This window comes from Rana temporaria, chromosome 2 (genome assembly GCF_905171775.1).
Source record: "Rana temporaria chromosome 2, aRanTem1.1, whole genome shotgun sequence".
Classification (NCBI taxonomy): domain Eukaryota; kingdom Metazoa; phylum Chordata; class Amphibia; order Anura; family Ranidae; genus Rana; species Rana temporaria.
Window position 1 is genome coordinate 367,754,866 of NC_053490.1, and position 26,517 is coordinate 367,781,382.

The 26,517-nt window shown below is 43.7% G+C and overlaps 1 protein-coding gene across 2 annotated transcripts in view; it reads left to right on the plus strand.

Moving 5' to 3' along the window:
* Positions 1–26,517, plus strand: part of LOC120927203 (protein phosphatase 1 regulatory subunit 12B-like) — an 82,263-nt gene that overhangs the window by 13,744 nt on the left and 42,002 nt on the right. For both annotated transcript variants that reach the window (XM_040337716.1, XM_040337717.1), the window contains exon 3: positions 26,078–26,094. In XM_040337716.1, coding sequence (XP_040193650.1) covers positions 26,078–26,094 — 17 coding nt within the window. The remainder of the gene's footprint in view (positions 1–26,077; positions 26,095–26,517) is intronic.

Below are 26,517 nucleotides of genomic sequence, written 5' to 3' on the forward strand. Positions count from 1 at the left end.
GCCGTTAGTCAAAAACGTCAATTACTTGGGGTCAGCCTTCATTACCATACAACACGCCCACTACATGGATCATTTGAATTCCGCGGGCTTACGCCGTACCACATACGCTACGCCGCCTTAACTTAGGGCGCAGGTTCTTTGTGAATACAGAACCTGCCTCACTAAGTTGCGGCGGCGTAGCGTATCCGAGATCCGCTACGCCCGCACAAAGTTACGGCGGGCTATCTGAATCTAGCCCTATGCGTTTTCACAAACTTCTGGTTGTGAGCCGTATCTAGGGACAGACTGGAGGTATATGGTTTCCCTAAAGAGCCACGGTAAACAAACCACCCAACCCTGTTCGTCCAGTTGATTGGGTCAGTCAAATAAGACCCCCCCCCCACCTGTCGGTCAATCGTCCATCCATCAGCCCCACATTTACCCCATCCAGACTGTGGGCAGCTTTGGCAACTTCCCCCTTGTGCTTCCTCCTTGGTGCCTCACCTCGCCTCCCCCCCCCCCCCGCTCCTGGCCAATATGGTCACTTCTCTTGGTCAATCGGGTCTTAAGATTTACTTCCTGATTGGACGGGAGGAGAAGCAAGCAGATGATAGCGAATATTGGTTTGGTTAGCCAATTAAAGCCTCATGCTCTAATCACGTGCTTCAAAAAAGGGAGCGTCTGCCACTGTCCCAGAGTCAGAAAACAGTCCAATAAATTTTTTATTTATTTTTTGTGTAGCGCTACCCCCGGAGGAGCCGCTGATTAGATTTGGGATTGGCGTGTTTAAGTTACCTCTATACCGTGTCTAGGGGTGATGGAAGTGTGGAGAGCAATAACAGAATGTCCAGGACCGTTGACGTTTTCAAATGCTTTATTTTCCTGGTCAAACACGACCAACATGTAACTTGAGGTAGACAGGATAGGTTGGAGAAGGAAGAGCAACTTCACAGTATCAGGCTATGGATAGTAAAGGCAGTCTGCCCCTCTTTGTAGTTGTATTCATCTGCGTCGCCACTCCAGCCGGAGTGGGTAAAAGTGCCCCTAGACAGACCTCTCTCACAGGCCTGGCAGCCAGAGCGCTACTTAAAGCTTCTGGGAGGAACAAGTCTCTGCCACCGACTTGGCTCTAATTAAATCAAGATATTAGATGAGACCTCTGCCACAGGCCTAGTGCTGAAATTGTGAACGTTTGAGCGAATCCTCCCAGTATATCTCTTGGGGTCACCGACTGACAGTTTAAATGTAACCTGTCAAGTGTCCGGTCACCCAGATCCCCGATGGTTCATTTAAGCCCTGTTGGATCACCTGCCTCCGAGTTCTCCTCAGGCCGATCCCCCACCGAACAGCACCCAGCTTGGGATCTTCTCAATAGAAGTGGGGACCCAGAAAATCACTGGGCCCCCTTTGCAGCATATGTTGCTCCGGGCTATGAGACCCCAGAGTCAGGAACTCCGTGTAGCACACGACCTCGGCCTGGTAGGTCATAGTGGTGGGGCCCGTGATGTGCGCACACCCTAAAGGTGGGTGCCGCACCTGGAACCAGGAACCGGCGAAGAACCCCGAACAACGGCCTCCGTCACAGAAATACCCCTCCCCAGCATGCCCCGCGAGGGAAAACTCCTCCAATTGGCTGCTGGGAAGAAGCGGCTCCGCCTGGACCCCTCTGGTGCCACCTCCCGCCCAGAGATGATACCGCATCTCTGGGGCACAGACTGACCCACAGGACAATCCAGATTTGGAGACAGCCAAATTTGACCAATCAAAGAATGAGAGCAACATAACTCTCATTCTCCCACTAAATTTAAGCATAGCACCTGTACGAAAGTACACATGCGCTACATTTGGTATTTATTGGAGGGATTAGAACTCGGATAGGGAATTATGGAATGCCCATTTGACTTCAGAATAATTCCAGGGACAACTTCTCCTATATACAGTCTATATACACTCCTCACTTGCTTGCAAAACTCTGGCTGGCACACAATTTGTGGATCTGACAAAAGCAGTCGGATTTAGAGCAATAGCCTGTTATAGACAGGAACCCGAGGCCCTTTAAGTGTGTAGCAAAGATTCAGTGTTTGGCTTAATCACTCCTATGGCTGCTGATCTTGGCACTACCTGCCTGGCTGCAGCTGCCCATTTCACCAGCCCTCCTGGCTAACTCCTCCACAGTCCTACCAGACTGATCACTCACCGGCCCACCCGGCTGACTTGTCAGGAGATCTGAACATGCTGACCTGTTCCCGCTGTCCTTTCCTTGCTCCTGTGCCTCCAGCAAGGGGTTTATTCGTGTTGTGGGGGATCCTTCCCATGCCCCAGACCCAGGGCCACCCCTCTCCCTAGACTAAGGGGCACTGTCAAGGGACGGTCTTCTCACCACTCCATCTCCAACTTCCACCCGAATCCCCTGCTGGCATGACTCATGCCTATTTATGAGGTGCCTACCCCCTTCCAGACCATTTTTGCTTGGGATTGGTCGGGGCCCATTTCCTATACTAAAATTGCTTACTCTGCTCTCACTGCACACAGTGTGCATTAAAAGTTGCAGTACATTAAATAGAGCCCACTGGACTTCTTGGCTGGAAGATGTCCAGCATCCTCTAACCCTCCTCCCCACATTCTTGCTGTCCCTGACCTGTCCTTTTTTTTTTTTTTCATTTGATTTCAGTTTTGGATCACAAAGGCTGAGCATTACATGCTGGCAGTGCCTAGGTTAGTCTTCATGCAGATGTCCACTCCTCCAAACTGACATCCACCCAGTAAAATGTATGTAAACCTCTTAAAAATGAACATGGAATATCCTTCTACAGTTTGTAGTGTACTTGAATCAATCTAAAGCACTGAATGTGATTTTTCTCTGCAGCCTGGTTTCTCTGCTATCTACAGGAGTAATTTCTGATTGTGCCAACTCCAATGGATCAACAAGGTCAAGGGAGGGGAGTTCCAGCACACAGCCAGTGATTGACAGCCTAAGCACATGTCTCTTTATGAGATTGTGTGTGTGTGTGTGTGTGTGTGTGTGTGTGTGTGTGTGTGGGGTGTTTTCAGATTACTCTACTCTCCTCTTGAGCTGTGCAGTGTGTGACATTGGATACCTGCCGCCTGTCTGGAAGGTCATAAAAGCTGTGTAAATTCTGGACTTTAAAGAAGAGAAGATATGGCTGCAGATAAATGGTTGCGAGCTTATGTAGTAGGTTTTATTTCATCTGTGTACCACCTATGGCTATTCACTTCACTGGGTAGCTGTAAGGGTTTACAACCGCTTTGATGCATTTGAGTCCTTTTGAAAATTGCAAGGCTGCTCCACAGAGGTGGGCACTGCTTGCATTAGAGCTGAGGGCTCTTGAAGTACTAAGGCTGGATGCTGTGAGGTTTTCTAGAAACTATGTGCAACACACTGCAGGCCCCTCCTTCATCCATGATCTGCCTGCATAGTATAGAGGAGCATAGGGACCCAGTGATGTGATCTCTGACCCTAAAATAAGGTATGTAATACGTGGTAAAAGCAGAAAAGTTAAAGAATTTCATTATCATTTTAACAAGGGGATAAGCCAGGGAAGGCAAACGAAAAGCGGATCAAACTCCAGCTTTAGTGAACTGGCATAGCCACAATCGGTTTATGACCCATTGATTTAGGATTACACAACTGCTTTTGGTTGGCTCTTTTTTGGTTGAGGATTATACAGTCCACTCTGCTATATGAATACCTTTTTGTTATGAAGTCCATTATTTCCACCCACCACCTATACTAGAATTATAGCTTCCCACAGTTAGTAACTGTCAAACCATGAATCAGACCGAGACAGAAGTACAGTTAAATTAATAATAAAAAGGTAAACCGAGTAAGCGTAGTCAAAACATAGCCAGAGTTCAGTAACCAGATCAGGTAGTCGGACAAGCCATTGTCTAAGAGCCAGCGATAAAGGTAGTAGTACAGCAAGCAGGATCTGTAGTCAGAGGGGACGTCGGTCAAGCAGGTCTTCAACACGAACACAGCAGAAAGTCTCTTGTGATGTTAACACAGGCGAAGGCAAAGAGCAAATAACCTGGAAGACTTTAAGTAGGCCTAGCTGACAAGCAGGATCATCAAAAGGTGGAGAGATGGGAGCTGGCAATTAGCTGACAGCTGAGCTGCCAGCACAGAAGGAAGGGCTGAGCCCAGCCCTGACAGTAACCCTGTAATGTTGAACAGGTGCCTTTTGAGCATGCAGTAACAATACTGTGCTGCCCCTAAATTCAGAGCACAGTTTTCCTCTGACTTCATTACTTGCACTATAGTAGGAAGGGGAAAGATGCTGCAGGAATCAGCCCATCTAGTAGAGGTGCTTCACGTAGGAAGGTCTAAACAGTTGATGGTTAATGACTGATGCCTGGATTGCCTCAAATGAATGGTTTGCTGCTGCCTCCCTGGTGGCAGGGTTTAGCAAGTGATGGACAGGTTAGACAAATTTCTGGGAGGGGCTGTACATGACCCAGGTGTTTATGTTGGGACTATTGACAAAATACATGGAAAATGGAAGATCCTTGAGACTGAATATAAAAAAAGTAGGCTGCAAGTTGAAGGGAAGGACCCGTCATTGTTATATTTTCTGGAATATTGTCTAACATGGGAAAAGCAGTGATAGCTTAAACCAAATTCAAGGCTAAAGACCTAGTGTAACAAGGATTTTGGTTTCAGAGCACTGGACTTTTCATTGCAAAATTGCAAATTGCAAAATTTTTCATTGCAAAACCTATATGCCAAAGATAGTTGGCACCTAAATATAAGGGGTTCTGCTGTGCTAGGGGAGATGTTTATGGGAAGGCTTGAGTATTTAAACTAGGATTTGTATTAAAAAAAAAAAAACATATGGAAAATACATGTGCAAGACAAACCGTGGATTAAAGTGTTCACCAATGCAAGAAGTCTGCCCAGCAAAATAGTCGGAAGCTTTGGTGCATGAATAAAACTATTGTTTAAATGGTACTGTTGAATCTTATTGTTATTTCGTTTAGTGGGCTGTAAAAATTCCTGATTTTCATATAGACAGGGTAAAACTGAAAGGTAGCAATGTCTGTCTCTACAAAAGAAGTGTTGTAAAACTGTGGAGGACCATGTTGATGGCATGTATGATGGTGCTGAGACATTATGGGTAAAGTGGCATATTTGTGTCCATACTGCAGATTAATTATTGGAGCTTGTTACAGGTGTAGCTCCCAATGAGTGGGCGCTATGTGTTCAAATTATAGTTGTCTGAGCAGTAGTTGGCTCAGAAGGATTGTGTCTAAATTGTGGCTCTCTCAGTTCAGCTGGTTGCATGATTTTCCTCCTGACGATAGGTGTCGCTGTCACCGCTGGTCAGGGTTGCAAAGGCAGCAGGCTGAATGCATTTCCCAGAAGCAGCCCAAGGGGCGTGGTGAACCCGCTGTGCATTCTGGGAGAGGTGCATTCTGGGAGAGGGTACTTAAAGGGCAGACACCATTTTTTGGGGTTTGTTTTCCCGATCCTCAACTGAGGGCCATCCTGGCCTCAGGAATGTGTTGCCAGTTTCCGCCTCTGGGCCACATTGGCCTGAGGCCTTGCAACTGAGACGTTGCTGGGGCCTACTGATCCAGGGATGTTCCTGTGTCGCCTTACCTGATGGAAGGGACCGAGTAATTGAGGACCCAATTGGAGAATGTATCCGGATCAAAGTTTACCTCACAGTGCTGCCGAAACAGCTGAGAGATCCTGTCACTGAGAGCGGTTCTTTTACTTCAGAAACTAACTCAGTGAGGGGTTAACCGAGTCTGTGGCAGAGACTATTGAGTGAATCCTAAGTTCATTTAGTCTGTGGCAGAGACTAATGAACAATTTCTACTACCAAGTCTGTGGCAGACTTTTCTTTGGATCGAGCTTCACACTGGTTGCTAGGACAGTGATAGTGGGCCTATCCGGTGGTTGCTGATTCCAGCGTGGAGACAGCGGTTTCCTCTGGACCTAGGACAATATTCGTGACCAGCAAGTAAGATACCTGGGTCCTCTCTATCCCTCTGTTGGAGAGTTTGTTCAATAAAACCCTTGAAAGAGAATTTGGGCCAGATCCACAAAAGGGATACGCAGGCGTATCTGCTGATACGCCGTTGTATCCCTGTTTCTATCTATGCGGCTGATTCATAGAATCAGTTACGCATAGATATTACTAAGATCCGGCAGGTGTAATAGTTTTACACTGTCGGATCTTAGGATGCAGTATCGCGGCCGCCGCTGGGGGCATTTCTCGTCGAAATTCTGCGTCGGGTATGCAAATTAGCACTTACGGAGATCCACAAAGGTTTTTCCCTTCGTTAAGTCTCCGTAAGTGTCAGTTTGCCGTCGCAAAGATAGGGCTGCTTTTACAAAGTGTAAAGTTAGTACACCATGTAAAAGTATACCTGTCTTTCCCGTGTCGCTGTCAAATTTCTTTTTAATTTTTTTTTTCCCGCCGCATCTTTTTTACCCGTCGCGATTCACAAAACTCGGCGCAACGTAACGCAAAGCACGTCGGGAAAATAGCGTCGGGAGCATGCGCAGTACGTCCGGCGCGGGAGCGCGCCTAATTTAAATGGGACTCGCCCCATTAGATTGGGCACGCCTTGCGCAGGACGGATTTAAGTTACACCGCTGCAAATTTCTAGGTAAGTGCTTTGTGGATCGGGCACTTAGGTAGAAATTTTGCGGCTGTGTAACTTAAATCGGAATATTTAAGTTGCGCCCACTGGCTGGGGATCTGGCCCTTTGTGTTGTGCAGACATTTCTTCTGGATAACTCCTTTAAGGAGAACCCCTGAGAAGAACACAAGGAACAGTGAGGTAACGGTAGGCCCAAATCTAAACCAGCAGCTCCTCTGGGGGGTAGTGCTACACAGGCCTCTAGTATTGGGCCCCTTTCACACTGGGGCGGGAGGCGCGGTGGCGGTATAGCGCCGCTAAAAATAACGGCGCTATACCATTGCATTTGCTGCGGGATTCGGTCGCTAGCGGTGCAGCATTAACCCCCGCTAGCGGTCGATAAAGGGTTAATACCGCCCGCAATGCGCCTCTGCAGAGGCGTATTGCCGCGGTTTCCCATTGTTTTAAATGGGAAGGAGCGGCGAAGGAGTTGTATTACACGCCGCTCCTCTCACCGCTCCAAAGATGCTGCTGGCAGGAGATTTTTTTCTCTCCCGCCAGCACATCGCCTCAGTGTGAAAGCCCGAGGGCTTTCACATTGAGTATGCAGTGCAGGAGTTTTTCAGGCGGTATAGCAGCTCTATATTTAGCGCTGTACCGCCTGAAACTCCTCAGTGTGAAAGGGGTCTTAATGAGGAGGTAGACTCCACTCCTTGTACTGATAGAAGGGGCTGGGCATTGGTAATAATGGGGAATTTTGACTACCCTGAAATTGACTGGACTAATAGCACTGCTGGGACAGTAAATTTAAAAACCTATTACAAGACATTATTTTGGTTTATAAAAACCCCAACTAGAAATTATGCTCTGCTAATCTCAAACCATACAGAGCTTATTACTAATGTTCATATAAAAGGACATCTGGGTAGCAGTAGCCAACATGGTTATTTAAGTTGTAAACAACTTTGATACTAAAATGTTAAACACTCAAATTTTGGGCTGCTTTGCAAGAATTAGACTGGGAGGGAATATTGTCAAAGAATACTGAACAGAAATGGGAATGCATCAAATGAACTGTATGCAAACACATAGCAAAATACAGTATATTCACATGTAGGCACGAAGTAAAAAAAAAAAAAAGCCCTGCCCCCCCCCCCCAAAAAAAATGAAGGAACACTATCATTTGAAAGTTACCAAGAATATAACCAAATACATAAAAAAGAAACCAAGGCTGCAAAAAATGCAAGTGAGAAGGCTGCTGAAGAGTAAGGCAAACCCCCAAAAAATCAACTTTATTGAATTATATTAGTAAAAAGATTGGGTCTGATGCAAGCCCTTTACAAGATAACTGAGTTGGTAACTGTGGACATATAAGGCTAATTTATTAAATACCCTCTTCAGCTGTGTGTATATAAAGGGAAATTGAAGGACTGAATGGAAGTCCGTAATGAGGATGTATTGGCACAGCCCCAAAATAACCGCAACGGCTCAAAACTGATAAGGTCTAGAAACCTTTAGAACATGGGTAATAAAGCACTTGGACTAGATAGCATACCCCATTGGATCCTTCTTCTGTTATTTCAAAGCCAGCGTTTTTAATTTTTAAGATAACTGGTTCCGTACCACTAGATGGGTGCAAAGCCAATAAACTGCCTCTCAAAGTCATTACAAGTAATTATATACTTGTTATCTTAACTTGTATGGTTCGGAAGATATGAGAATAAAAATACACACAAAGCCTTCTTATGCTAGTATGAAGATGGTCTCCAGGGAGGGGGTAGTATTTGACCATTTGCATTAAAATTGTCTCTTAGATAGCGTTAACCATATGTATGGCGACAACATGTGAAGATTGCTTAGTAAATTTGAGCAGGTAGAAGGAAAATGAAGTGGAAAAAAAGGTTGAGGGAGATGGGAAGAAAAGGGTAGGGTGAATCACTCAACACTGCCTTAGATATTCTCCAGGTATATGGACAAAAATCTCACTGTACCAATGTGAAGTCAAACAAACAACTCTTTAGTTTAAATAAAAAATAGTGTGAAGAGTGCCTAAAGTAGTGTTTCTCGAACTTTTTTTTCAGTCAAGGCACCCTTTAAAAATCCACACAATCTCGAGGCAAGATATGGTAACATCCACATGTGTAGGACACCCAACATTACTGGATGTTCTTCCAAAGCAAATACACCTTTGCACACTGGTACTGATTAGTATTCCAATGTTTCTCTTCTCCCTTGGTTTCTCTCCCACATTCAGCTAATGTGACCCTGGTGGTGAAGGAGAGGGGCAGGTGCTCGAAATCCTCCTTATTAACCAATGACGTCATTGGTTGTTGGGACACTGGCGGCTAGAAGGTTGTAATGTGCACAATGGAAACCCGTGGTTTTGTGTAACTGATAGGCAGGCTTGAACCACCTGCTGTCTTGTATACAATGTTGGGCAAATGTCTAGGTGTTTTGCCATGGCATCCCTGAAGACGCCTGAAGGCAACCCAGGGTGCCTAGGCACCCAGGTTGAAAAAAGCTGGCCTAAAGTAAACCCATATGGTCCATGTAATCTTGAAGAAAAGAGATCACCGCTCCAGGTGGGTCTACTATGTAATCACAGGCTGGCTCAGGATACCGAGGGTGCTGGCAGTGCACTAGGCAAGCATAAAAGTTGAGGAAAAGATGGATAGCCGCACTCCAAAAACCGTTGAGGTTGTCTTTATTAAATGAACAGAAAACAATAGATAGATAACAATGCTTTGACTCAACTTTTATGTCCATGTAATCTTGTAGGCTTCTGGCTTGTTATATTCCCAGAAGACCATCAGCTCCAAGTGGCAAAGATGGAACAGTCCATCCTGTAGTTTTGTACTTTTTTTGAGGAACCAGGCATCATGCATATTACAGAAGAATGTGGTTACTGCGCTGGTCTAAATACGCGATGACACAAAATGGTAAATTAAATCTAATACAATAAAGTGCTGAATCCAGTGCAGTGATATGCGTGATAAAACACAATAAATAACTATACAAATAAATAAATAAGTAAATTGCAATATCCAGCTGTCACAAGCGTGTACTATTGCGTAGTGCTAAGTGCAACTACTGTGCCACCAAACAAGATTTAAATAAGTAAATAAATAACAATAAAAAATCTCACAACCATGTGACTAAATAAATATCAAAATGTGATTCTGTTAAACATATGAGATATATACGTGATACTGTGTGCAACTAGTTTACCAACAAACAGATCTGAATTAATATAAATATAAATATGGATATAAAGTGCAAAGTCATAACATATGTGCAAAAAGCTTTTTAAAGTTCATGTGCCTGCATAACACAACTCCAAGATTGCCTGGAAAACCAGCAACTTGTCAGTTTGGAATCCAGTAAAGGGAAAAAGTTTTTATGTGGTAATTTGTCCTGGAGTTATATCTCATACATCTAGGGTGCAGCTATCTCTTCCACCCGACGGAAACAAGTGCTACCACCACCAACTGCTGAAATACACACTCACCAGACCCCAGCTGGTAATAAGCCCAAAGCCTTATTCCGTTATGATCGATCGTGTCCTCTTTTCCTCTCTCACAAGATTTTCCTTTGTGCCTCAAAAAACAGGGGGCTCATCATAGTATAGTATGTTTTAAAAAGGTTTATTTCTTTAAAAATATTTAAAATCAAACTACTCACCAAGGAGGTGCTTTAACCAGCACCTGGTGTATTTGGCAGTATCGGGTTTGGACAGCCGCTCACCAGCTTGTCTTTGGGTTGCGCGCCCGGCTCCTGCTACACTTGTGGTTCCGCTGGTCAGATGTACCCCCTCTGTGCGTTGTCCACCTGGCTTGGGGGTACATCTGACCAGCGGAACCACAAGTGTAGCAGTATCGGGTTTGGACAGCCGCTCACCAGCTTGTCTTTGGGTTGCGCGCCCAGCTCCTGCTACACTTGTGGTTCCGCTGGTCAGATGTACCCCCTCTGTGCGTTGTCCACCTGGCTTGGGGGTACATCTGACCAGCGGAACCACAAGTGTAGCAGTATCGGGTTTGGACAGCCGCTCACCAGCTTGTCTTTGGGTTGCGCGCCCGGCTCCTGCTACACTTGTGGTCCGGTGACAATCACATATATTTATCATGCATATTACAGTAGCAACAGGAACGTTTGGAATCTGCCAACAAATTTGTAATAGAGTTGAAGGATTTTATCCCAGAAAGGTGTGATAGGGGGACATATCCCCATATAGGGATCTTGGTACCTGGGGCATTACGGCATCTCCAGAAGGTCTCCAGAATCAAAGCATTGTTATCTATCTATTGTTTGCTTCCTTCGTCAATTGTTATCAAGAACCGTAGGACATCAATTTCACCTAGATACAAATTGTAGATGCATTCTTGTGCATTAGTTGAGATGGAAGCTTTGTGTGAACATGAGTGTCTAATCCTCCCAATCTAGTGACTCTTACATTTTTAAATTTATAAATGACAATGTTTGCAGATGGCACCAATGTCAAGTCAAAGTAGTGGAATGGTGTCCTTCCAGAATATCTCCTACAGTGCCTTGCAAAAGTATTCACCCCACTTGGCATTTTTCGTGTTTTTGTTGCCTCACAACCTGGAATTAACTTGGATGTTAAGAGGATTTGCATAATTTAATTTACAGAACATGCCCACAACTTTGAAGTTGTGTGTGTGTGTGTCCAAATAGGACAAAATAACAGAAAAAGTCAGTGTGCATAACTATTCACCCCCTAAAGTCAATACTTTGTAGAGCCACCGTTTGCAGCTATCACAGCTCCAAGTCGCTTTTGATAAGTATCTATGAGCTTGCCACATCTTGCCACTGCTCCAGCTCCTTCAAGTTGGATGGTTTGCACTTGTGAACAGCAATCTTTAAATCTGACCACAGATTTTTTTTATTGGATTGAGGTTTGGGCTTTGAATAGGCTATTCCAACACATTTACATGTTTCCCCCTTAAACCACTCAAGTGTTGCTTTAGCAGTGTGTTTGGGGTCATTGTCCCGCTGGAAGGTGAACCTCCGTCCTAGCCTCAAATCACAGCGTGGTACAGGTTTTGCTCAAAAATATCCCTGTATTGAGCACCATCCATCTTTCCCTCAACTCCGACCAGTTTCCCAGTCCCGACTGCTGAAAAATGGGGATGGTGTGCTTTGGGTGATGTGTTGGGTTTGTGCCAGACATAGCGTTTTCTTTGATGGCCAAAAAGTTAAATCTCGTCAGACCAGAGCACCTTCCTCCATACATTTTGGGAGTCTCCCACATGCCTTCAAACTCCAAACGTGCAAGTTTTGGTGTGTGGCCGTCTCTTGGCAGGTTTGCTGTTGTGCCATGTTATGTTCTTTCCATTTGGTCATAATAGATTTCATGGTGCTCCTAGGGATCATCAAAGATTTGGGGGGGGGGGGGGGTTTATAACCTAACCCTGACTTGTACTTCTCAACAACATTGTCCCTTACTTGTTTGGAGAGTTCCTTGGTCTTCATGGCAGTGTTTGGTCAGTGGTGCCTTTCGCTTAGGTGTTGCAGCCTCGGGGGCCTTTCAAAAAGGTCTGAATCCCAAACTGTGGAGAGAGTAAAAGGGTAGTACTAAACACTGCACTGCCCTTGTCTCCAAAAACTTGCAAATTCATAGCCAGTACAATTACATTTAAATCTCATGTCTGTGCTAAGCAGCCACAGAGAAAACATGTGAAAAATCACATTTGACTGAACCCAGGTCATATGAGGAATGCAGCAATGTCATAAGCCTCTAGTAGTGGGGTCTGCAAAAGACCCTGCTAGTAGAGACCATTAATGGTCTGGTAGAGCAGCCTTGCAATAAACATGTGGGTCTGTCTCTTTGACTGGGAACTGAACTACTGGAGTACATCCATAACTCTAGCCTTGGTGGAATTAACTTCCTATAAAGTGGATCTAGACATGTATAACAAAATACCAATCATCACCAAAGGTGCATATATTATAAAGTCTAGAAGGCTAATAAGACACATTAGATCTCTTGAGAGATATGAATAATGTCTGTCATATCTAGTTTCCATAAAATCATAAATGCACACTTTTTTGATCAGACTGTGAAAACTCCTCAGAGGGAAATATAGATGTATTAAAGATAATTGGCATTAAAGTGATGATAAAGGTTTGTTTTAAAAAAAAAATGACAAAGATATCATACTTGCCTCCACTGTGCAGCTCGTTTTGCAGTGTGGCCCTGAACACCGTCTTCTGGGGTCCCCCGGCAGCTCTCTCGGGAAGTGCTCTCCCAAAGGGGTTACCTTGCGGGTGCTCTCCCGGGTCCTGAATTCAGTGTCCATAGTCGCAGAGTGCATGACTCGGCCCCGCCCCCGCCACCTGTGTCATTGGATTTGATTGACAGCCCTGCTATCAATCAATCCAATGAGGAGTCGATACTCGTCGAGTCTCAATGCGGGACTTCCAGGGCTCCGGTAAGTAAAACGGGGGGTGGGCTGGTAAGTGTCAGATGTTTCTTTAACCTTAATGCTTAGGATGCATTAAGGTGAAAAAACATGAGGGTTTACAACCACTTTAAGGGTGTGTTTTTTCTGGGTATAATAAAATACACTTTGGCATTTTGATTGGGTAAGATTCAATCTAGAACATATCTCTAAGTACAACAAAAGACCTGTTGTATTTGGCAGCTGCATCTCTCATCTGACATCAAAACTACCAAGGACATCATAAGCCACTTTTTTCTGAGGACCAGTGATGACAGATTGGACTTACTGTGAAAGTGATCACATTGCACAGAACCAAACACCAGGTAAACTTAAAGCAGAACTTCAGTAATTTTTTGAATCTATTAAACCTCTGCCTTTGTTCTAATTTTGGATGGTAAAAAAAAAAAAAATTCTGCCAGTAAATACCTTATACAGCCCACTTCCTGTTTCTTGTCTGGTCATTAGCCTAGGCTTATGACCTCATGCACAGCTCTTTCTCACTCTTGTGAGATTGCCAGGAAGGGAGGGGGGGATGAGTCATAAGAGAGCCAATGAAGGCTGCAAGGCTGGAGGTGTGTCTGTGTGAATACAGGAAGTGAACAGGCAGCAGCTTCACCTGCCCACAGTTAAAATGGTTGCATCCAGACTCAGTGGAGGGAGATTTCTGCAGCATAATTGGCAAGTACAGAATCGCAGTGTATATATAAAATATGCAAAGTGGTTGGAGGGAAGCTTCAGAATGGCTGAATCCCCTCTTGCTGTTGCTATGTCTGCTTTGTAATATCTTTACTGTAAATATATTCTTGCATTTTCATTAAAACTATATTAAATTTAGCGTGTACTGGAAGTGACATAAGGACTAGCGCAGTGTGGTGAGAGAAAGTTGGTGTGAGCAATTACTGGGGCGGTTGAATGCATTAGCTATACTACGCTGACCAGTGTTCCCTGGATGCACTTTGTGCTCCTTGTGCTGTTTAATTGATGCTTGTGAGCATTTTTTTTTTTTTATACTTAATAAAATTGCTAATTGTATAGTGCTACACCACGGGTGCATTTATTTATTTTTATGTTGGCTATTGATTGTGCCATGCAGGGTAATTATCTGAGCTGAGTTACTCTGATGGACCGTGGGGGGGATGTATATACTTTGTGTGTGGACTGTGACTGTTGTACTTTCAATGTTTGCAAACTGGTGTTGTGTGACATTAATTTATGTAATTAATGGCACAAGCACCGCCATGTAGATCCATATATACTTTGATGTTCGTTTTTTATATTTAAAATTGATAAGTTGAATCTCTGGATGTTCTAACTAGAAATGAAAAGAACTTTGTGAAGAGTAACGATTACATTCTGGGGCATCAATTTGCTCTGATGACACATCAGTTTTTGGATCAGATCACGAGGACGAGGAAAGTCCTCCAATGCATAACTGTACCTATGACCACTCTCTAAGATGTAAATTGCATTCACTTTGGAAAGATCTCGTTCCATTTCCTGTCCAGGACAGAAAATCAAGGGAAATCTCCCCAGCAGAGCACAGAAAGCAAAAAATGATTTTATAGGGGTTTTTAACTTTCCTTCACTATTCAAACTTCAAATAGACAATGAATGCACAGTATGTTGCCTTATTCACTTGTCAATGCAAGTCAAATTACTAAAAAATCTATCTGATAAATCATACACTTATTTTCTATAAAAAAATTTTTTAAAAAAATTGGCATGTGTCTGTGCTGGAGAATTTTATTTTTTGTTCATCTTATAAAGTAGGTATAAACTACAAACTTGCTACTTGTACCTGTACATCCTTATTGCTGTACTCTGAAGTCCTCACTTTTAATCAGGCTGTGCCCAAACCTCAGGGGTTAATTCATAATTTCTGTCTAACGGGAACAAGTAAAGCAGTCTTGCTTGCCTGATCCTCTATGCTGCTAGACCAGTCTCTGCAGCCTCTTGCCTGTGTTCCGGCAGTCTAATGTCTTTTGACATCAGCAAGAGCTCTGCAGAGCCCATAGTCCTGCACTGAACATGGAGACCCCAAAGAACATTTCACACAGAAAAGCACCATCTGTCAGTGGAGCGGAGGATTAAGTAAATGCTTTTGCTGTCCCCTATTCTGAATAGGCAGTTAGCCCTTTCAGTGTGGGTGCAGTCCCCTGCAAGGTAAGGCTGTTTTTTTTATTTTTTTCTGGCATTGGGCTTCAAGTAAAGGTTGATTGCCTGGGGATATGGCAGAGTGAGCAGATGTGTCTGAAGAGCTCTGCTTGGGTGAGATCTGGACACTTTATTTTGTCGCGCAGCCCCCTCACATTCCATGTCAGGAACTTCAGAGACGCCATAACAGAACAGTCCTAAGAAAATCATTGAACATGGTACAAGAGCCAAACCCCTGGTTTCCCATGGGCTTGGTTAAAACAACATAAACCCAAAATGATAGTAGTTGTAGCATAGCACATAAAAACCAACTGAACCATACACTGTCATTTCTAAGCTGCGTCTGACACACATTACATACCTTTGAACTTTTAAACATTAATTCCCCCCCTCCCCCCCCTGCACATCTCAAAACTAGTGCGGGCATTATCCCAAAACAAAACAGTTACTACCATCCCGGTGTACAGGGTAACCTAAAGAACAAAAGAACAGTAGCTTGCGAGGGGCCCCGTGCACCCACCACCCCCCAGGGCTTCAAATTAATCATGAGGAGAAAAAAGGCGCGCGGTAAGAAGCAGCTTCCCCCGAGACATAAGAGCAGGTGGGGACTGGCACCCCCTGTGCACCCCCCAATAACCTGATCAACATTCCGGGATGGACACAGGGAATATCCTTGCTGCACAGTACATGTAGGTGGTAGGACAGCTTAAGTCCCAAGGCTCCTGCTACCTGGGTAGCTTAGGATTCACGTGAGCTCTTAGTGTAGCCCCAGAAGTATGTTCATGGTATTGAATAAGTCATGCATCACATTTCCAGTGTAACCCAAATATTAACGGTAGGTAAAAGAAAAAAGTAAAAATCAAATAATGGTCCTGCAGAAGTCATAAAACATCAGTCATGGTAGTGCGTACTGGCAAACAATAGGCCCAGTAAAGTTCCACAAAAATAAAAAAGGGGGGAAGTTCACAACAGGTGAAGGACTGGGCATAAATAAGAATGGCAGTTATATAGCTGTCCATGGAGCACTACAGTAAAGTATAGATGCAAAGTCAATGCAAGTAAAGGAGTACAGTTAGCATAGCTAACTGCTCCACAGCCAGCATGGGGGAGAAGGCTTCCCTTCCATAGGCCGTGATGAGTAGCTGCTCCAGAAACATGGCTGGATCTCTTCCTTCAGCTCCCTCTGGTAGACCGATCAGGCGCAAATTACACCTCCGGAGCCTGTTCTCCATTTCATCCTGCTTGAGAAAACAGTTGCAGGATCTGCTGCTGCATATGATCAGCCCCCGACTGTAATGGCAGCAACGCATCCTCAACAGCACCTAGGCGGGTCTCCGCCGTTTTCAGCCGTTCACGGAGATTGTTCATGTCCTGCCTAAGGAGGGAGATATCTACCTTGACCTCCTCTATTTGTGTAGCCAGGGTGGTACGGCAGAGCGTGATGGCTTCAAGCAGTTTTGCGGTGTCCCTCGCCTCTCTGTCCTGGGCCGCGCCGCCATCTTCCGCCTGCCCCCCCCCCCGGGTCGTGGCGGTATTGCGATAGCTTCGCCTGGGCCGATTTCTGCGCTTTTGACGGCGACATGATGCCCTGAGTCTGGGGAGTCCAAACGGGTGAGTATGCTAGGCTACAGTCGGTTGTGAAAGGCAGGATGGCTTAGATTGCAGGATCAATGGCCGGAGCTCTTCAGGAAGCGTCCTACTCCATGCTCCATCAGGCCACGCCCCCAAAACATTACTTTTTACTTTATCAGCTACTGTCAGATTTTAATTTTAAGAGGAAAATATTTTTGTCTTTACAACCCCTTTAAGTGTAAAACCGGATACATAAGTGCCGGCCATTACAGGCCCCAAAAATTAGTCGACAAGCGTTCACCTGACAGCAAACACAACTTTGTATTCTGTGGCTGGAGGAACATTAAGCTATTCACCGGATACAAAATTGAGTACCGGACAGTACAGCCCCCGAAAATTAGCCCACAGGCATTCACCTGACAGCAAACAACTTTGTATTCTGTGGCTGGTGGTACATTAGGCATTCACCGGATACAGAAGTGCCGGCCAGTACAGGTCCAAAAAATTAGCCCACAGGCATTCACCTGAATTTGTATCAAACATGGTCTACTAATCACAAGTGTTGAATTCCTCCAAATCCATGCCTCATTCATTTTTATAAATGTGAGGTAGTCAACACTGTTGTGAGCTAGGTGAACATCCTTTCTGACAGGACACTGGATCTCATATCATTAGTGACCAACACATCTTCAAACCACCCTCTTCTTGCAGGCACTGTTGGATTGGTACCCAAAACTGTTTCTCTGTGAGTGGGAATTCCTCTGCCAGCGGACGCAAAAGCAGAATGCAGCATTTCTTGAAGCAAGGCCTGGAAATGCTGCATTCTGTTAGCCCTCTGTGATGGTGGTAACATTTCCGCCATGTTTTGTTTGTACTGGGGGTCCAAGTACATTTCCACCCAGTACTGGTCCTTGTAACGTCACACCAATAACTTTGCACCAAGTACAACTATAGTTGCTTCTTTCCCAGTCAACTCTCTTTGTTTCTGCCTTCTTTCCGAATACCCTCTCACTTCCTGCGGCCTATTTAAACTCCCAGCACTGACAGGAAGGTGTTCCTCTATTGCTGACAGAACACCACTGTCAGCTGGACTCACCTGAACTGAGCTCTAGCTTCCTGAACTGGATCACCAGGACTCCTTGTTTGCAGCTACCGCTCTCATCAACCAGGTCCAGGCTCCCAGGACGCACATCCATGCCCAGCTATCTGAAACCGCAAGTACTCTGCTATAGAAACCAATTACTAAACGCTGATCTCCATACTTGCCGCTTGCTTCCAAGTTATGTGCACTGCTATGCTAAAGTACTAAGGACTTTCACTCAAGGTTGTACTGCAGCTCACATGTTATGTCACTGCTACAGATAACAGCTCTCATGTTAATGTTCACTGCTACAGATACCAGCTCTCATGTTAATGTTCATTACTAACCCCTAGTGTGCAGTCCCAGAATTGCAGCTATACTTATCCTTATACCATTAATACCAAGATTTACTTTTATGTTGCTTATGCTGGAATAGGCACTATTTAATTTACTGAGGCTGTGATGATAGAACCCAAACTCTTAACTGAGTTAAGAGTGAAACCTGGGTTCGAACCTGAGAAGTCTCCGCAGTTGCGATCCATAAACCTGAAACTAATTCGGCGTATTGTTACAGTCCTTGCCCTTTATGCTTTTTATACGGGGGTCCCCCTTAAAACACTGGAGCATGAAGGCCCCCATTTGCACTAACTGGAAGCGCTGTACTGGCCTGGCTCCTGCTCATCATCCAAGATAATGTTGTCCTCGTTCTCATCCCCCCATCCACAGACAACACCAGGGATCCCAGAAAGGTTTAAAGCATGTTCTTCTTGCTCCTTCTCCTCCTCTGCCCCAACACCATCCTCCTCTGACTCCTCTTCAGACTCCCGTTGTTGACTTGTCTCAGGTGGAGTAGCCCCCCCGGGAATTCATCCAGCATTGCAACTTCCTCATCTTCCTGCTCCTGCTCCGGCTTGATCAATGACACAACGCAATGCACGCTCCAGAAAGAAGGCGTAAGGTACGATGTCACTGATGGCTCCCTGGGTGCGACTGACCAGTTTGGTGATCTCATCAAATGGCCACCGAAGTCTGCATGAGTCGCGCATGAGCAGCCACTGGCGCGGTGGGAAAAAAAACAAGCTTCCCAGAACCTGTCCTACTGCAGAGTTCGTACAGGTAGTCGTTGGGCTGCTCCAGCAGAAACGTGCAGTTATCAAGCATATACAAGGTTGAGTTCCATTGCGTCGGGCAGTCACAAATAAGACGTCTGACGGGCAGGTTGTGTCGCCGCTGAATGTCAGCAAGGCGAGCCATGGCCGTCTAAGATCTTCTGAAATGGGCCCCCCTTTTTTTTTTTTTGCCAGGTTGCGTGCTCGGATAAGGGTCTGATATGGATTTTTTGGGGGGGGAATCCCACGCCTTTTTTTTTTTGGCTCAGAGGTCCCCTTAAAATCCAAGCGAACCTGGATTTTTGGGGGGAACCCCCACGCCATTGTTAAAAAAAAAATTGGCACAGGGTTCCCCTTAATATCCATACCAGACCTAAAGGGCCTGGTTATGGAATTTGGATGGAATTTCAATTACTTTGTATTGCCGGGACCCGACAATTCACTATAGCCATGAGTAGTTTTTAAATTACTTTTTTTTTTCTTTAGAAATGTCATTTTGTGCAGAAACTGTTATAAACACGGGAAACATGCGCTACTTTACAGACATACTGTAGACACCCCCCAGGTATGAAATTTAAAGGAATATTTCATTTATTGTTTCACTTTAAGCATGATTAAAATCGCTGCTTCCAAAAAAACTTCATTTTTTTTACAACTTTTTTTTTGCATTGATACATGTCCCCTGGGGTAGGACCCTGGTCCCCAAACACTTTTTATGACAATAACCTTTTAAATTGGCACTTTTGATTTTTCATGTTCGTGTCCCATAGACTTTAACGTGTTTGCGTGTTCAAACACATTTTTTGCATGTTCTGCTGCGAACCGAACCGGGGAGTGTTCAGTTCATCCCTAACCACTAATAATCTTATACCATTCAGAGTTTGAATCATTAAACACTACTCTCAGAATACTGTCTTTTAGCCAGTTTTCTATCCCTTTACAAACTGATTTTTTTTTTCCAAGCGTGTAGACCAGGCATCACTAAATGGTGGACCGCGGGCCGGATCCGGACCGAGCCACTGTCCCATCTGGACCCGTGGTCACGTAATTTAGGAGCCGCTTCTCTTCCCCAGCCTCGGCCGCTGTTCTCTGCATGTCAGGAGGCACCATGGTAATATCCCAGCTCTGCATTAGGGACGGGTAATCAGCTGAGTGCTGGTAATAGACTTTGGGAGACACAGCGCTGCATTGGATGGGAATGAGAGCTGCTTTTCATATTAACCAGCAAGTGATTGGTGGCTAGGACCACCCTGCATCTTAGCCCACTCGTTCCCATCCAATGCAGAGCCGTGTCTCTCAAAGTCTGTCTAATACCAGCACTCTGCTGATTACCCGCCCACAATGCAGAGCTGTGCCTTCCGCACCCGGTATATTACCATGGTGCCTCCCGACCTCTGCTTGATCTAAGGTAGGAGAGTAAAGTATGGAGCACACTACAGGAGGAGGGGGGGAGATGTGAGAAGAGGCAGTGCTGGAGGGGGGAGACTATCTGGAAATTTAGGGGGCTGTGAAGGTAGGCACTGCTGAGGGGGGGCTGTGAAGATAGGCAGTGCTGAGGGGGGCTGTGAAGAGACAGGGTTGTGATTTGAGAGGGGCAGTGCTGGGGATATGTGAAGTAAGGGTGATCTAATGAGGGGAAGGGCGATGTGAAGGGGATGCAGGTGCTGTGAAGAGTGCAGATCACACTTCTGTGGGGGATTTGTGATGTGAGGGGGCAGTGCTGTGGGGAGGAGTACTGTGAAGGGCACAGTGCTCTGTGTGAAGGGGGGGCAATGCTGGGGGGGGGGGGGATGATGTGAAGGGGGCAGTGCTGTGGGGGGAAGGAGTGATGTGGAGGGGGGTTGGGCAGGTGATGTGAAGGGGGCAGTGCTGTGGGGGATTTTTGATGTGAGGGCGGTGGGTAATGACAAAACACAAAAAAAATAATCACAAAAACTATGCAATTTGGACCTCCTCTGGCAGAAAATTTGGCTGATCGGACCTCCATAAAATGTAATTCAATACCCCTGCTGTAGACTTTACCTAATACATTAGCCGTGTGTGGGAAACTGTGTCAAACCCTATGGCAAAATCAAAATAAACTGTTTACACCCACCCCTCTGTCCAAGATTTTTCTCACCTCCTCATGAACAGAAATCAAATTTGTTTGTCAACTTCTGTCCTTCATGAACCCATGCTGTCTTTTACTTGGATGCGTTCTTGCTGGAAAAAAATAATAATTTTATGTGGTCTTTTATTAAACTCTCCTGTATCTTTACAACTAAAGAAGTTAAACTAACAGGTTTATAGTTATTTGGAAAAGCCTTTGATCCCTTTTTTAAATATAGAAACCACATTGGCCTTATGCCAATCCAGTGGTACTATGCCAGTCATTAAAGCGTGCCTAAAAATTAGAAACAATGGCTTTGAAATGAGAGCTCAATTATTTTAGGATCCTTGGACGTATGCCATCTGGTCCAGGTGCTTTATTCACATTTATACTGTTGCAATATTACTGAACCATATACATTTTGAGCCATAGTGGTTCATTTGGGGCTGTGTCAATATCATTCCCATTATGCACTTAAACTCCCCCATGCTCTTTTGTACACCCAAAGCTGAAGTCACTCACTGTAGATTTTTTTTTTTTTGTAAAGGGCCTACATGCTCAGACCTGACCTTTTTACCATTAATCTCTTTGAAGATTTTTTTGGGGGGTTTGTTCTATCTTTTGCAATCCGTCATTCATTCTGAATTGTTGTGCTCTTTAGTTCCTTTTTACATATTCGTTATAGTGTTTGTAACATTTAAAGTATGATAGTGTTGAATCATTATTTTTTTATTTTTGTGTCCCTAAACGGACACTGCTTTTAACTCTTGCATGCAATCCTTAACAGAACACACGCGGGGCATTGATACGTGCACAACATATCTGAGGTGGCACTTTTGCCTTGCTCCATATTGTTTGGATCATAATAAACAATGTAGGCAAAAAGGCAGTAGTTAATTACCTTAATTATGAGGTGTTTAAAGAAATGTTTTCACTGCACCATACAATTAATATCTGCTTCTCGTTTGCCCAATCCAATAAGGGAGAATAAAAGCTGATCTTGTTTTTATGTACAATGAGGGATACTTTCTGCAGACACCTTCATAAACCTAACCCTAGCTACTTCCCCCTACTTCCACAGAGATATTGATTGGTGGTAAATTCTTGGCAGAAATGGAACCATGCAAATCATTAAAATATTTACTTGTGGGGTAAAAAAAAATCAAAAAAAACAAAAAAACAAAAAAAAAAAACAGTTCGTATTAGTCCTCTATATACTGTGGTCAATATTATGTTTGTTTATTTATGACTGCTATGAGATATTTTGAGTTCATCTACGAGTTCTGTGTTTGTTCTTTCTTCTAGTGGGCACCTATCACTATTGGGTAAACACTAGCTGATTTACAAGAAAAAGTTTGGTTGGCAATAGCAGAAAGTTGATGTGTCAGTGACTATTTTTGGGCAAAAAGCATGTATTGAATGTGCTTTTTGTTGCCTGTCTTTTTTTATACAGCATAAATTAAGGCTTTTAGTACACTGTACATTGCCTTGAAGAATTGTGGTTCTTCAACCTCCATATCTCAAGGGGCATTCTGCGGCACTGCACCTCACACCGATCTCTCAAGACACTGCCATTGCCCCCCCCCCCCATTGGAATTGGATTGGATACTTAACGAGATAATGGTCATGGAGACATTGGTTGCGGAAGGCTGTCCCGATCCTAAACAGAACAGCACCACCTGAACTTGTTGAAAGGGCCTACAGCAATTCAGATGCTTTCAATCCTTTATCTCCCAGAGATTGGCCTTATTTATTTTCACTTCTAGCTATTTTTTTTAAGCGTTTCTCAAATTGCTCAGTTATCCCATTTCTCCTCCACCTCCTTTTTTCCCCGCTCATTTCTTCCCTCTCCATCTTATACCTTGCTGCGACTATTGGCTTACCATGGTTTATCATGTACACAGTGAAGTTGGCAACCTATTCTGCTCGTTACATCTTACTTGCCACTGTTATCTGCTTGATAGTTGTCATCCATGACATGTTTTTGCACAGTTTTCCATTTTTTTTTATATATAAAATAAAGTATTGTTTTTTTCCGCCCTACTTGGTGATCGTGCAAATGATTAACACAAAAAAACTTATTGTAGCCATGTTGCGCTCCAACATCAATGGCAATAACATTTCTTGAAACGTGTAGCACAATCACAGTATGGTCAAAAGAAACTCACTACTGACATACATTAATGTGCAAATTTAACTTCAATGCAACATGGCCTAATGGCATGTCATTTGTTGCACATGAATTCATATAATTTCAATTGTATCATGCCTTTGTATTGGAATACTTAACCTTGAATAAAAAAGATAATTTAACCCAAAGCGGTTATTCAGTCAAAAACTGTAGCTGCTGACTTTTAATAATTAGATATTCACCTGTCCCAAGATCAAACGCTGTGGTCGAGGCGGTGGAAAAGCGGAACTTTCTCTTTTGGGTACATTTCTGCTTTAAATAAAGACTAGAGTAATACACTTTGACAAAACAACTAATGAGCAATCCATTTTCATGGGCCTGAGTGCTGTACTGGCGGCCAACACAGTTTAATATTTGGTGCTTTGAAATGTCAAAGCGTACACAGTTAAAATGCGTATGATAACCTGGATATTGTTTTGATTGCCGAATGACTCCATTATAGTGTTCTAGAGGTTTACAGATGTGCAGACACTAATGTGTCACAGATGTGCAGACAAATGACAGTTAAGATTACTATATAAAGAATAACATTTGTGTGCATGGCTGCTTAATACTGATTATCACAGAACCAATTTCCTCCCTGCTTTGTAAATTGGTTTACACTTTTCACTTATGTGTACGAAGTCACTTATTGCTAATTTTTAATGACTGCATAAACTTAATTGCTTTTCTTTCATTTCACACTTTGACATTTGTGTATTATGATCTTGTTAGTTTTTAATGCTGTGTGCTGGATACATTGCTTTTTGTCTGTTTTGTCACCATTCTAAGGGGGTCTGTTTTTATAAACATTGAGTGAAATCAAACAGGTTCTGCTTCTTATTTATATCTAGTGAATGTTGCAGAATGAATGCAAGTTAAAGCAGAACATCACTCTCTCAGGCAACATTTACTCTTTTTAATCGTAAATAAATGAAAGTAGATCATATTTACTTGTGTTAGGCCGGGTTTACACTAGCTGCGGCCGTGGCTCGCAGCAAGGGGTCCGGTGCGTCCCCCTTGCCTAAATTCTAACCTGTAACTGAGCGAAAGACACACAGGACTCTTTTCCAGTGCGGACTGCGGCCGTCTCAGAGGTGTGTGAACCGCCTCCATTGAGAGCCGGACACAGTCTCCTGTCATGTGAATAAAATTTGCATAAGTGTAAACCCAGCCTTATTTTTTTCCCAATATTCAGTTACTTCCTGGTTTTCATGCCTAGGCAAATCATGTCATACATCCAATCTGGGGAGGGGGTTCTCAGTTATGCACACCCTACTGCCTACATGCCTAAGCCAAGATGTATCCCAGGAAATAAATTAATTATCTGTCCTTGCTTAGGATGGCCACAGCCAGAAATGCTAGGGGGTATTTTTCAAAGTGATTTCTCGGCAAAATAATACATGGAGACATGAATTAAGAGGTGGGTTTGCTTTGAATATTAAAAATGAAATAAGTAGCATTTTTGGCTTGGGGTGCTCGGATGCTGTGTAGTTCTACTTCAAGAAATACATGGAATCCTATATGTATTCCTGTTTTGAAAGTGGCAGAAGACCTGTTATTAGACCTATAAATCAAAACATAAATCCCAGTATCGACATAAATAGTTTGTGAACCATTATGTAATGCCCATGTGCATCAAAGTCCAAGTGCAAATACACTGATATGCTGTTGAAGTTCTCAAAGGAAAGGAGAGTTCAGAAAAAGTTTAAACCAATCCTCAAGTATTTAGAGGAAGATAGAGCGCATTAAACCACCACTAGGGTCTCCAGATCATGACACCACCACCTTAATCAAGATGCGGGCTTACCAGATTCTTTAATTAAAGAGTGGCCAGATAACCCTGGCCAAGGTATTCCTAGGACTCTCCCACAGGATTCCCTCAAGGGTTACAGATATGCACTGAAAGTGTTGTCTTGGTAGTATCCAGGTGCGGCCGCAATCAACATAAAACAAGTAGCTCCACAAAGTGTAAAACTTTACTGTAAAGATTGCTATCTTTACAATCAAGTTAATAGTAAGGTTTTACACTGTTGATTGTGGCCACACCTGGATACTACAGAGCTTCAGTGCATATCCGTAACCGTTAAGGGGATCCTGTGGGGAGTCCTAGGAATACCCTGGCCAGGGTGTTTGGGCCACATGCTCATCTGACCCTTTTTAAATTAGCGGGTCCACTAATCTGGTAAGCCCACATCTTGATTGAGGTGGTGGTGTCATGATCTGGAGACCCTATTGGTGATTTGATGCACTCTATCTTCATCTGAATACTTATGAGGAGGATTTGTCAACTTTTTCTGAACTCTCCTTTCTTTTGAGAACTTCACCAGCATATCGGTGTATTTGCACTTGAACTTTGATGCACACGGGTGTTGCATAATTGTTCACAAACTATATCAATACTGTGATTTATAATGTTTTGATTTATGTATAAATCGATTATAGCACAGCTCCTTTTTTTTTTTTCTGTGAAAATATCTCTGTGCAGCCACTACTTTTCATATTTGTATGCATTTATAATTTTCATGGGTTTTCTGAGTGCAGTTTTTGAGTTTGGATAAGAGCGGTTATCTCAGAAATGACAGAATTCCACAAATCTTTGGGTTTTTGCCTTTTAGTTGTACTTTGTTAGAAAAGCCAGATGCTGGAATGGTACAGTTTTGGACAAATGCTCATAAACCGTACTTTTTTTAAATGGGTTGAATATTATTGGCAAATGTCTTTGTGAAAGTTACGTTTTTTTGCTAATAATTTGGATCTGTCTTATATACCCCACTAGTGTAACTGTTGTGCTTTGTATTTTCAAAGTGATTCATCGTGCCAGTACTAAACTGTTTGTCTTTTTTACAGCATGAAAGAATATCAAGGTAAGATAATTTTGTTCTATGTTCATTACATCAGTTGAATCATGTCATTACTTTATATGATATTTTGACAGCAATTGTCAGTGTATAAGTATACAAAAACTAGATTTTTGTACTTGCCTGTAAAATCCATTTCTTGGAGTACATTACGGAGCAGGCTTAATCATACCCACCTGGGTTATGTGCCACCTACAGGTGAATGGACACTGGAAACAAAAACAGGAAGTCGTCCCTATATAACCCCATCCCCCAGGGAGAGTATCAGTTTTGGAGCAAGCAATGAACCCCTAAAAGAGAAGGATCTATGTATTCCATATTGTACTCCAAGAAATGGGTTTTACAGGCAAGTATTAGAATCCAGTCTTTTTCCTACACCAAGAAACAGAGCAGGCTTAATAATCATGGCCCACCTGGGATGTCCCAAAG